At 35.1% G+C, this 14,224-nt stretch overlaps 1 protein-coding gene across 1 annotated transcript; it reads left to right on the top strand.

Moving 5' to 3' along the window:
* Positions 1–483: 483 nt before the first annotated feature.
* Positions 484–10,679, top strand: LOC129890647 (histidine decarboxylase-like). The gene is made up of 6 exons (XM_055966157.1): positions 484–661; positions 912–1,146; positions 1,357–1,547; positions 1,608–1,744; positions 1,833–2,240; positions 10,515–10,679. The coding sequence occupies exons 1-6, from the start codon at positions 484–486 to the stop codon at positions 10,677–10,679; spliced, it is 1,314 nt and encodes a 437-aa protein (XP_055822132.1).
* The last annotated feature ends 3,545 nt before the right edge of the window (positions 10,680–14,224 follow it).

Raw genomic sequence — 14,224 nt, 5'->3', positions numbered from 1 at the left:
AACATTTTACCAATCATATTTCCTAAATTTTAATATTTCCTAGCCTCTCTATCTTTCTATTGTGACACCTTATCTCTTTTCGGCGCAAACTAGTATCACCCTTCGCTCTTCTCAAATTTAGATTTAATTATGATAAAGATAGACAATTAATGTTGTTTCCACAATTAGTCAAACAAAAGTTAGGAAGGCAAAGCAACTTTCATGGTTATAAATTGAAGGGAGCTAAAAGGTTGTGAGATGCACAAAACTTTCATCTCTTAGAGACCATTCTGATTCTCCATAATTTTATACACACACCTCTTTAGCTCTAAGAATAGGAATTCAAAAGGTACATGCTCAATTTTTCTAATATTTTCTTTCGGAGCATATAATTACATATATGTCTATTTCAAGTTCAAAACCATTTCATCATTTATTAACCATATACTCAGTGATTAAATCATAAAGCATATCTTTGATTGAATCTTTTTTTTGTTTTTGGTAATGAAAAAGGAGCTTGATTTAATGGTAAGTGAAACCGATGCACCATCCCAGCCAAGGAAGAACTTGTGTCTCAGTGTGGTGGAACCTAATATTCAAGATGAAACACCTTCCCAAGAACTGGACACAATTTTGACTCAATATTTGGAGACATTGTCCAAGCGGAAAAAGTATTATATAGGTAAGCATATGCTCAGTCTTTTCTACAAACACAGTTACTTTATTACTCAACAAAATCAAACAAACATTAAGTGAGGTAAAATCTCTATAGACTAGGATATAAAAGGAAGAGGACTCCTAAAACATTGAGTAGACTTTGTCGAAAGTTATACATTACTCATTCCTAACTTATTTTAAACTTATAAGCATTTTTGGTTTGGCCAAATTAAATAATCTTTGTTCATAATATGTTTGGTTATGTTAATTTACAGGTTATCCAACAAACATATATTATGAACATCATGCTATTTTAGCACCACTTTTACAATTCCACTTGAATAACTTTGGAGATCCCTTCACTCAAAGCCCTATTGATTTTCATTCAAAAGATTTTGAAGTGGCTGTTTTAGAATGGTTTGCGCAGCTCTGGGAAATTGAGAAGGATGAATATTGGGGATACAGTACTAATGGCGGCACTGAGGGCACTCTCCATGGTCTTTTGGTTGGGTCAGTGTCACTTTCAGAATGGGCTACCAGTTTATCTAAATTCAATATTTTAAATACGAAATATAATTATATATATATAAAATTAAAGCCACTAAATATTATTAATAATTATTAAATCTAAATTCATAATTAAAATTAAATTCGGAGATGTTTCAATGATGTGATTCACTTTCACCATTCATTTGAACAATATATATATATGTGCACAAGAGAGCTACTTTCAAGTGGAATATTATATGCATCATCGGATTCACATTACTCAGTCTTCAAAGCAGCAAGAATGTATCGAATGGAGCTAGAAACTATTAACACTTTAGTTAATGGAGAGATTGTTTATGAAAATTTGAGATCAAAGTTACTTGTCAACAAGAACAAACCCGCCATCATCAATATCAATATTGGTAAATATATATTCTTAGATCCTATAGTACATATTAAACTTTTTAAGTATGTGTTTATAGGAACAACCTTCAAAGGAGCTATTGATGATCTCGATTTGGTCATACAAATACTTGGAGATTGTGGTTATTCAAGTGACAGGTATTACATCCATTGTGATGCAGCATTATGTGGGTTAATTCTCCCCTATATCAGACATGTAAGTTCACTTTTCCTTCAAAGATTTTCCATCAAGGCTACAAATAGAAAATGACCTAGTTTATTCTTTTTACGGTTTTTGACAATAGGAAAAAACAATTACCTTCAAGAAGTCAATCGGCAGTATTTCAGTTTCAGGCCACAAATTCTTGGGATGTCCAATGCCTTGTGGCATTCAAATAACAAGGAAACGTTATGTTAGTAGCCTCTCAGATATTGAGTATATTGCCTCAATAGATACAGCAATTATGGGTGGTCGAAATGGCTTGACAGCGATATTCTTATGGTACAGTTTAAGCATGAAAGGACATGCTGCGTTGCAACAGGATTCTATAATGTGCATTGAAAATGCCCGATATTTGAAAGACCGACTTCTTAAAGTAGGAATTAGCGTTACGCTTAATGAGTTTAGCATTATTGTCATTTTCGAACGACCTCGTGACCATAAATTCATTCGTCAGTGGAAATTGTGTTACTTAAGAGGCATAGCACATCTTGTGGTTATGTGTTGAGATGTAAAAAAGATGGTTAAAGAAGTTAAAAGAATTAGTTAGAAGCAGGGGCAATCTGGTCATTTCCAGCCTTTTTAGTTAGAACTAACTAATTACAAATTAGTTAGTCAGTTAACACACTAACTAGCTATATATATATATATATATATAGCTATAATTGTACAGTGAACATATTAGGGCATTTTTGAGCCCAATGTTGAATGTGTTGCCTCTCTCTCTTCCATCTTCATCTTCTTCTTCTTTGTCTACTTTGGTTGTGTCCTGTATGTGAAAGAACCAAGTCTCAAACAAGCTCATGGTATCAGAGCTTCCATCAAAGTGATCACTGTGAAGATTGCACATATTAGAGTCAAAGACTCGAGATCAGAGTCAAAGATTCATCCAATTTTTCTAGCTCATTTTTGCAGATCTAAGCTTCATAGAAGCTAAAATTGCAATCAACATTGACTTCCGCAACAAAAAATTCAAAAGGTTGAAGAAATGGCAGGTGAAGCCACCGATCCAATTCAATATCTCAATCAAACTCATGTCAATGTTCAACGAGTTGGTATACCTGTTTATGCAACCTTTGCAAGTAACAATGGACAAGGTATTGACTAAACCATCCTCTATTTCTTAGCCCTACAGATGTGAGTGGTATTAACATCATATCATTTCAGGTGCAAGATGTTGAAAACTACACCTTATGGAATCGATCAATCAAACTGGCTCTGTTAGGAAGAAACAAGTTAGGGCTAGTAGATGGAACATGCAGGAAAGAAATATATAGTGAGGAAGTATGGGGCCAATGGGAAAGGGTAAATGCGATTGTGTTTTCGTGGCTAATGAACTCAGTCTCTAAGAGTTTGCTTAGTGGTATTGCGTTTGCTTCAAGTGCTTCGAGTGTGTGGACTTGTCACACCCCGATATTAATAGAGTGTGATGGGCACCCGACCCCATGCTTGGAGCCGAAAGAACCCGCTGCTTCATAGTACATACTTAATCTCCTTAGACTTTTACATCAATAAGAAATGAAAAAAACATAACTAAGCTTCCCGAATTATTATTATTATTTTCAAAATCTATCATCCCATGAAACTCGTGACATACGACATAATAACATAACGGCTAGTGATGCCGCTTACAAAGCTGACACTTTATACCCACAACTCTGTCTGCAAAGTCTCTAACTTTGAACGAAACATCATATCGCATATACTCTGACTCGGCCGCACTCCAGGAACAAGTGGAGTTGCTAACCTCACTGGAACATCTTTTATAATAGCTTTTACTCGTCTGAGTGTACCTGCGTGGCATGAAACGCAGCCCCTCGAAGAAAAGGGGGTCAGTACGAGTAATGTACCGAGTATGTAAGGCATGAAAATCAGCATAATAAAGAACATAAGGTAGAAACAACCATATCATAGAATCATAGAACATATAATGAGATAAGAAAGTAACCTGTACATATGAGTGCCTTTTAGGCCGGATGCCATGCATGCTTGTCTTTCCTTTAAAACATTTCTTTTTCATATACATAGAAAATAAAATTCATATCACCGAACAACGTCGGCTCGCCCACATATGTCCTGCGTCCGGGCATCCCGCGTCTGGGATGAAAATTACTCCAACTGATCAGGTGGGAATGCATCTATAGCGCCACATATACACCTCCCCATATCCCCCATATACATATACATATAGACAGCATGCACGAGAGCTCAACGAAAGTCATGTATCTATCGGAGTGACGGAAGGTCGGTAACCTCCGATTGTATTATAGACTAACCATGATCGCTTTGTCTCACCTTGAAGGAACAATCATTATAAGATGAGATTATCAACGAAGGATAATATTAAGAGAACGTAGAATAAGGTCACAGTCTCATAAGACGCCAAATCGTATACATATGCACATAGGACCAATTTTCAAGACTCGTAGAATAATCGGAATGAGCTATGATTCAAAAATCAGGACAAGATTCATGTCAAGTACCTTTCGAAAATTTCCATGGATTATATCACAATAAAACTTTTGGAATCATATACACATATCTAAGCACGAGAAAATATCCTTTGGAAACTCAAGGAAATTGGCCATCCTAGTGGCTCTACGAATAGGACTTCCTTGAAATTGTGTAAAATGTCATATACTTGTTTCATAAAAACCCATGCCAAAAGAAAGAGTAGCTCTATATACTTATGTCAAAACATGCTAAGAGAAAGAAGAGTAAACATTACATACATGAAGCCGTTCTTATCATAGCCATCATAAACATATTCTCATCCTCGACATCATCAATGTCGTTGTAAAACATATCCATCGTCATTGTCATAAAAGCTTGTAATACTGTAAACCTTTGTTTTGGAAAACTATAGACATTTTGGAAAACATTGACGGGTTATAGGAAAAAGTAATCATTTCCTTGGGACCATTGACACCTAGCTTTTGAAAACAAAGAATATATGGAAGCACTTATGAAACCATGACATCGGAATCATGCCTTGAAAAAAAAAGGTAAGCCTTACATACCTTGTCCGCTTCCTTAGTCACCCCACTTAACTCTTGGCCTTTCCAAAATCTATAACAAGATTAATGAATGCTAACATTAGCTATAGGTATCCAAGAACCTCATTCTAAACTAATATTTTATCTACCGAAATTTCGACAGCACTTCCCCTATAAATACACCATCCTCGAGAATCTAACTCGGCCAATTTTATCAACAACAATCCGAGATTTCAACTCGGTCAATTTACCACAACCATACCAAATTAATATACTACTTTCTCCAAGACCTTCCAATTCCAATAAGAACAATAACAATCTAATCCCTTCTTTCAATTTCAATTACCACAACCCAATAATTTACACACTAACCACATCATACTAACAATATTAGCTTCCATATATGCAAGAACATTATATTAAATTTACAAACTTATAAAATAAGTCTCCAACTACTACAACTTTATAAGGATCCTTAAGCTTTTATTAGCAAAATAGAATCCATAACAACAACTAAAACACTAAATATAATCAATTCACCATAACTTGTCAAACCACCCCCATATTTGGCCACACAACTACATGCATATTTTCATGAATTTTTCATCCATTTCTTCACTCTACAACATATACCAACCATCCATAACATATAAAGAAGATTGAAACCTTACCTTTTCCACTTAGTTCTTCAACTTGGCTAGAATTGTGCCTTGCAAGAATGAATAGTCTTCTTGTTCCAACAATCACTCTATGTTGATTAGGGCCTTCAACTTGCTTGGAATACTAGAAGAAATAATTTTTGAAATAAGATTTCAAGGGATGAAATCCCTAGCTATGCCAATTTTTCCTCTCTTAATTTTTTTCCTTCTTTCTTTCTCCAACTTTCTTGAAAGTTCTAGGAATGGAAAATAAGATGACTACTAAGTCATCTTTGGACTTATCTACTTCTTTTTCTCTTTTTTTTTCTTGAAGCTTCTAGAAAATAAAAAAAACCAAGATGACTAATAAGTCATCTTTTGGGCCTTTTTCTCTTCTTTGTTTTTTAAAAATCCATATGGGCTTTGGCCATCACTATGGATGGCCAACTAGGCCCTAGTGGTGATCAAGTCCATACCTTTTTTTCCCCTAGCCATTCTTGATATTTCCAATTCATAATTTTCATAAGCAACTTGTGTGCTAAACAAAATAAAATATGACCTTGTTTTAAACTTCCCGCGATTTTTCTCGAATTATCCAAAAATATCAAAATGCGGGGTATAACATGACTGATCTGCAAGAGAGGTTTGACAGAGTTGATGGATCAAGAACTTACAACTTACATAAAGAAATAACCACTTTACAATAAGGAACAACTTCTATATCAGCATATTATACTAAGCTGAAAGCATTGTGGGATGAGTTTGAAGTGTTAGTACCCTCACCTTATTGCAACTGTGAAATATCCAGAGGATTTGTAGCTCACATGAATAGATAAATGTTGTATCAATTTCTAATGGGATTGAATGACTCGTACCATCAAGCTAGGAGTCAGATTCTCATGATAGATCCTCTACCAACTATCAATCAAGCATATGCTATGATAGTAGGAGATGAGAGCCAAAAGGCTGTTGTTACAGGCATCAACAATTTAGGATTATATTCATCCATTCCAGATTCAGTTGCTATGTACTCTAGAGTTGGAAGCAGTTCAGGTAGCAGTAATAGATTCAAGAAGAATACATTCTTAATCTATAACTTTTGTAAGTGTAGAGGCTATACCAAAGAGTCCTGCTATAAGGTTGTTGGGTATCCACCAGATTTCAAGTCCAAAAAGAAGGTACAAAGTGCAAACACTGCCTATGTTGATACTACTGGCCTTACTAGTCAACCTCAGCAGTCAGTTGAGACTAATTTCTCTTATGGTTTGAAAGCAAATGTGACTGATGAATCAGTATGGGGCAGAAATATCACAGCACAACATACTACAGACAAACTACCAGCTGAAGGTTCTCTTTCGAACAAGACTGTAAGTCAAGCTGACAAAGATGTCAAGCAACTACTTCAGGGTTGTATATTCACAAAAAATCAGTATGAACAAATTCTCAAGATGATGAGTCAACAGTCAGATCCAAAAGCCACTGCACTTGACTGCAATAAGGCAAACAATGCAGGTAAAGCCTTATTTGTAAATAAAAAAAGTGATGTGTGGATTGTAGATACAGGTGCAATACACCATATGGCTTTCAAGTTGGAGATGCTACTAAAGGAGTCTATCCTAAAACTTGACACTCCTAAGGATGTGTGTTTACCAAATGGTGGTACAACTTAAGTAACTCACATTGGTTCTTGTAGTCTATCATCTAGAAGTGTGATAACTAATGTGTTCCATATACCAGAGTTCAAGTATAACTTAAGGTCTGTCAGCAAAATAACCAAGGAGTTAGGTTGCTCAATCTCCTTCTTCCCTGATTTTTGTGTTTTTTAGGAGACTTACACTGGAAAAGTGAAGGAAGTTGATAGAGAAGAGGGAGGCTTGTATCTGCTGTGGAGACAATTAACTCAAGGTAATGCAAGTAACATTAAGGATTTTGCTTATACTGTTGATGATGCTCATTCAACAGGCAAGGAGTTAGACATGGAGCTATGGCATCAAAGACTTGGACATGTATGTTCAGTTGTACTTGTCAAGATGTTTACTATGAATAAAGGCAGTATGTGTAAGATGTCTAAGTGCTTAGTGTGTCCATTTGCAAAATAAACCAGACCTGTTTTTTCTTCTAGCATCATCAAAAGTAGTAGTTGTTTTGACTTGATACATGTTGACCTTTGGGGACCTTATAATACAACTACTTTTGATGGCAATAATTACTTTCTTACAATAGTTGATGATTTTTCAAGAATGACTTGGTTATTTTTACTTAAACAAAAATCAGATGTGTGTGTGTCTTTTAAACTGTTCCTGCAGTATACTAAGAATCAGTTTGGCAAAGTGGTTAAAGTCCTAAGATCTGATAATGGTACTGAGTTTGTTAACTCAGTATGTGATAGTATGTTCAAAGTACTGGGTATTATACATCAAAGATCTTGTCCTTACACTCCTCAACAAAATGATGTGGTTGAGAGAAAACATAGACATCTGCTAGAAGTAACAAGAGCCCTAAGATTTCAAGCTAAAATACTTATCAGATTTTGGGGTCACTATGTACTAGCTGTTGCTTACCTCATTAACAGACTTCCCAGTAGTGTGCTTGAGTTCCACACTCCTTATGAAAGACTTTATGGTAGAAAACCAGTGTTATCTCATTTGAGGACAATTGGCTATATAGACCTAGCAAAGAACATCACTGAACATGATAAACTCATGCCGAGATCAAAGTCAGCTGTTCACATGGGATACTCTGAAGTGCATAAAGGATATATTCTGTTTGATTTGCACAATAGCTCCTTCTTTGTCAGCAGAGATGTTACTTTTAGAGAAGACATATTTCCATTTGCCAAGGATGACAGTTCTGCTAAACATCAGCTATTTGTAGACAACCTTCAAGGACTAGGTGAGACAAATCAACAACTGCGTCAACTGTCTCCATTAATAGTCCCAGGTAATGCACCATCTGTGATGTCAGAAGGGGATATATGTGTGGATCCAGGTGGTGGTGAACAAGTCTGTGTGCAGCAACCTGAGATACATAAATAGTCACACACTGATGCAAGTGGCTCTGAGGTATCCCATACAAGAGGTTCAACTGGTACTAGAAGATCTACAAGATCTAAACAACCTCTTACATGGCTGAAGGATTTTATTTCCCTGAATGTCCAATATTCTTTGTCCAAATATGTGAGCTATTCTCATCTCTCACCCTCTCATCAGTGCTTTATTGCTGCTACCTCATCTGTGACTGAACCTACCAACTATGCAGAAGCAGTCAAGAATCCAAGATGGGTTGAAGTTATGCATGCAGAGATCTAGGCCTTAGAAAGCAGCAATACCTGGGATATCACCTCCTTACCTGCAAGAAAGAAGCCTATTGGTTGCAGATGGATCTACAAAGTCAAATCCAAATCCAAAGGTGAAATAGAGAGGTTCAAAGCAAGGTTAGTTGCAAAGGGATACAACCAATAAGAAGGAATTGATTACAAAGAAACCTTTTCTCCTGTTGTGAAGATAGTGACTGTTAGAGCTATTCTCTCTATTGCAGCTTCTAGAAAATGGCACATTCATCAAATGGATGTCTTCAATGCCTTTCTATATGAAGACCTGCAGGATGAAATCTATATGCAGCTTTCTCATTGATTTGTCAGTCAAGGGGAGAAGGTGTGTAGACTAACAAAGTCCCTCTATGGACTCAAGCAAGCTCCAAGGCAGTGGAACCACAAACTTACTAAAGCTCTCATGTCTTTCAAGTTTAAACAAAGTCAATATGATTACTCCTTATTCATCAACAAGTCAACAGAAGGTATTGTAATTGTACTTGTATATGTAGATGATATGTTAATAACTGGCAGCAGCCTAAAGATGATAGAAGAAACAAAGGAGGCTCTACAAAGGGCCTTCAAGATGAAAGACTTAGGAGAGCTCAAATACTTCCTAGGGATTGAATTTACAAGATCCACAGAAGGGATACTTATGCATCAGAGAAAGTATATAATTAAGCTTATAGAAGAGGTAGGAATGACTGCAGCCAAGCCAGCAGGAACACCTATAGATGCCAACATCAAGCGCACATCAAGGCAGTATGATGACCATGTGAACAAGAAGCAAGAAGAGTCACATGATCCTTTGATAGACCAAGCAGCATATCAAAAACTCATAGGTAAGCTTTTGTATCTCAATATAACAAGGCCAGATATAGCCTTCAGTACTCAAACATTAAGCCAATTCCTAAATCATCCAAAGAAATCCCACATGGATGCAACACTAAGAGTAGTCAGGTACTTGAAAAGGCAATCTAGATAAAGTATACTACTGTCCAGTCAATCAGACAACCAAGTCACTACATTTTGTGATGCAAACTGGGCAGCTTGTGCACTCACTAGAAAATCAGTCATAGGCTACTTGATTAAGATGGAAAATTCATTAATATCATGGAAAGCCAAGAAACAGATCACAATATCAAGGAGTTCAGCTGAAGATGAATATAGAAGCATTGCTTCCACTGTGTCAGAACTTGTTTGGCTGCTACGAATGTTGAAAGAAGTGGGGGCTAAAGTTGAAGAACCAGTGCAGATGTATAGTGATAGCAAAGCTCCAATTCAGATTGCAGCAAATTCAGTATATCACAAAAGAACAAAACATATAGAGATAGATTGTCACTTTATTAGAGAAAGATTGCAATAAGGCATGATCAAAGTCGACTACCTACCAACTCAAGAACAACCAGCTGATATATTGACCAAAGGGCTTCCTAGAGTTCAACATGACTATCTTCTGTCAAAGCTAGGAGTTTTGAACATTTTTGCACCTCCTAGCTTGAAGGGGAGTGTTGAGATGTAAAGAAGATGGTTAAAGAAGTTAAAAGAATTAGTTAGAAGCAGGGGCAATCTGGTCATTTCCAGCCGTTTTAGTTAGAACTAACTAACTACAAATTAGTTAGTCAGTTAACAAACTAACTAGCTATATATATATATATATATATATATATATATATATATAACTATAATTGTACAGTGAACATATTAGGGCATTTTTGAGCCCAATGTTGAATGTGTTGCCTCTCTCTCTTCCATCTTCATCTTCTTCTTCTTCGTCTGCTTTGGTTGTGTCCTGTATGTGAAAGAACCAAGTCTCAAACAAGCTCATTATGTCAGGCATTACAAGAGAAACCATAGATAGTTTCATTAATGATCTAATGCAAGAAAGGGAAAAGTGGTACCAGAATGAAAAAACTCGGCCTCCTTGCCTAGAAGATGATTTTGGCTCTCAAAATTGTTTGTGCTGCTATAAGAAGATGTATAACTGAATTCCTTGAGAGCTATGACTTGAAGTGATCATGATTATGGAGTATGTTTTTACGCATGAGTGACTAAATAAAATTTATGATCTAACTCCACCTAGAGTTTTAAAATAAATATCATATATATTCTATTTGTTGTGTTTTTATGTGTGAGTGACTCAATAAAGTCTGTGATCTAGAGCCTATCTAGAGTTTTCAAATAATTTTCATGTATGTTTTATTTGCAACTTATTTTTAACTTTCCAAAATGCAGACTTCTTCTTTTTGGGTTTCATTAGCATCTTACTCAGCATGAGTTCTTAAGAAAAATATCCCATGTCTACTTTTTTTTATTAGTTTGATACGATTCTTGATACACCTAGTGGAATAATAAACTAATTAATGAAATCAAATGATGTAAATCCTCCTAGCAAATGAAGAATAGATTAAGGAATATTAAACCTTAAATGAACATGTGCAATAACAATTGATATATGAAATCAATCACTTCCCAAAAATGAAAAGGAACAAACAAACAAATATATATATATATATATATATATATATATATATATATATATTATGTCAATTACTTGAGTTTGGAAGTAATTCGACAGTTCTTCTACCAACACAAATAGGGATATAAAAGGGGTAGAACGGGACAGAGCGGGGTGGGGCTTACTTTCACCTATTAGGAGTTTGCCCTATTCTACCCTGGATCTGGGTCCTCTCCATTGTTTTTCTCTATTTTCTCCAAGTTTTTACTTGGATTGAAGACACATGGCATACTTGATTACATCAAAATTTTAATCATGATTTAGATAATTAATATCAGTGTTTTCAAAAATATTTTCGAGGCAGGTCGTACGAAAAACGTTCTGACGCGCAAATTGAAGGTGCAGATCCATAGGGCGTAAGCCCTGGACATAAAAACGTAAGTTCCAGACTTAAAAACGTACCTAGTTAATTTTGTTTTTAATTAATTTTAAAGTAATTTTGCTATAATGTATATTTGTACTATGGTTTAATGATATTTATACGTAATGCTATCAGATTTTCCGGTTGTAGCAATTTTTGCTAAAATATATAAGTAAATAAAATAATTCTTATAGAAAATGCCATAAATAATTTTTTAGATAATTGTGCCTCAAACTAATATGATAGAGATTCATAACATTATGTTCCTTAGGCAATTTTATTCATTCTTTGTTATTACTCTTACTCGTTTTATCATTTTCTTTTTTAAAATATATAAACAATAATCACTACAGTATTAGTTGAAGGTGGAAAGGATTAGTAAATGTAGAGATGAATGAATTTTTTTTTAAAGATTATCTCGACTATTATCATTTTTTTGTGTTGTTATCAGCTTTCTCAAATAACAATTTCAATGTTTTTTGTATTATTGGTGATTTATTTAAATTTATTTGTATAATTATTGAAAGTCTTATTTCTGCTTATTTTCTTTGTAATAGAATTATAAAATTAAAGATGCATGAGATATATGACCCGTAAATCCATGAGACTTACACCTCGTGTCTCGGGACTTACGCCTCACCCCTTACTGCATAAAACGTCTCACTTCACACCTCCGTCTTTCTCACTTATTCTGAAAATTAAGCATAGATGTAAATGTGTCTGAAGTGTATGAGTCATGAATATATTGCTAATATGCAGGATATCAATAGGGTGTTATAATGATTGAAATTTGAGGAATGCGCTAGAGTAGGAATGAATTGATATGTCACCAAAACTTCTTTTTTGAATACATCACTATCTGATTCTCATCAGTTGACTTGGTTCCTCATTCATTATCTTCCCTTTAGGTCTGAAGCCGACACTATAAGGCTATGAGCCTATTCCACATTCTCCAAACTGGTCTATATTTGCTTTACTCTAATACTCAGAAAAATGTCAATTTCATGCCTACTGAACTCTCTAAGTACAGGTACTAAGATTCCTTCTATAAGTTCTTTCTGAGATGCTTTTTCTAACTTCATCCTGATTTTATGGAGGTTTTTCTATAATCATCACCCGCACCATCTTATAAAGCCATATTACTCAACTCTTAATCGTCTCACTTTTCCTCCTTAGCTTGCTAATACTGTTCTTATAAGTTCATATCTACTTTACCGGAGGACACTTGAACTATAATTAGAAGGCTTATCATTGTCTATATATGATCACTTCGACCAAACTCTTAAGGGTAATAAAGGATGATTACATCTGTATACTCCACATTGAATACTAAAATATACTATCTAAGCACACATTGAAAATCATAGACCTAATTAGAACCTCATCTGATTATATACGATCTTGGGTACACTTCTTAATGCACTTGCTTATCTAGTGACTCAACCATACTTCACTGCTCTCATCTAAGGATCATAATACCACAATTGTACCACTCACATTATTGTAAGCTAACATCTTAATTCCTCACATACTCCATGTCAAACCTACTAGATCAAATCTTAAAGCTAGCACGATCACAATCATAATGCTATCCCCTCTTTCTTCACAACACTCATCTCAAATTCAAGCTTGGGTCTAGTACTAACACGTACATCACGCACTACTTACATACTATACTTACTTACAAATACTAGGTGAAATTAAGAAATACTCTCCCACTAAGACCTTATGACAAGTAGTCAATGTGTATCTCCTAGTCTACCTAGTTATAATCTATCATCACCTTTTCTTTCAAAACCTAAGTATTATTCACCCCCTCACTATACCTAATTGCCTAGTTAAACTCATAACTCTATGAATATCCCAGGCTCTTCATTCAAAATCATAAGTCTAACGTAGATCTATAAACTCATGACTACTCTGCCTTTCTGATCAACACTTATACTTGGTATTTACTAACACAAAGACACATCAATATAAACTCCTCTCTTGGTTCGAGTGTACTCTAACTCATCCTAACTAACAACTTCTCTTCTACCTTCTATCATGACAACTAGCCGATACTTACTACATCTTTAGTCAAAACTAAAAGGGACTTCACTTATGACACTCATTACTTACCTTATAGATACATAATTAAGGTTACATGCCTTAATCAACTACCATTCTCGCTATTTTGTTTCTACTTCTCTAATTCCATCTTTTTAGCTCTAGGATCATTTCTCTACTTATAGCTTACCATGCCTCAAATTACATTCTCTTTGGCAATAACACTATGCATTTAGAGACAAAATCTCCCCCTCAAGGATAACATCTGAAGCATGATTTAAAGAAGAAAGTGTGTAAATATGTCTTGCTCTGGCTCAAACGTGCGATTCATATAAATAAGAGTGTATTTTTTTGAATCAATAAACTTACACACACTAATGGACTCCTCTCAAGGCTTTGTGCAGTTTCTTACTTTCTGAATACTTTATCTAAGAGTAAATCATTGAGACGGATCTAAGCTTTATTATAACTACCACCTCGAAGATGAAGCATAGTTAGAGGAATCGGAGAAACACACGAATTTTCATAAGTTTCTTAAGGGACAACTCTATTGTGTGATCTAGAATTTGAAAGAATGGAAACTTTTCTTAAATGTCCATAGTCCC

Source organism: Solanum dulcamara, chromosome 5 (genome assembly GCF_947179165.1).
Source record: "Solanum dulcamara chromosome 5, daSolDulc1.2, whole genome shotgun sequence".
Lineage (NCBI taxonomy): Eukaryota > Viridiplantae > Streptophyta > Magnoliopsida > Solanales > Solanaceae > Solanum > Solanum dulcamara.
This window is presented reverse-complemented; position numbering and strand designations above follow the sequence as displayed.

Excerpts from the sequence above, each read along its gene's own strand:
- LOC129890647 (XM_055966157.1), top strand. The coding sequence starts at position 484 with ATGAAAAAGGAGCTTGATTTAATGGTAAGTGAAACCGATGCACCATCC. Across the intron at positions 1,745-1,832 it reads TTCTCCCCTATATCAGACAT|GAAAAAACAATTACCTTCAA; the intron begins GTAAGTTCACTT and ends TTTTGACAATAG. Across the intron at positions 2,241-10,514 it reads TAAGAGGCATAGCACATCTT|CTCATTATGTCAGGCATTAC; the intron begins GTGGTTATGTGT and ends GTCTCAAACAAG.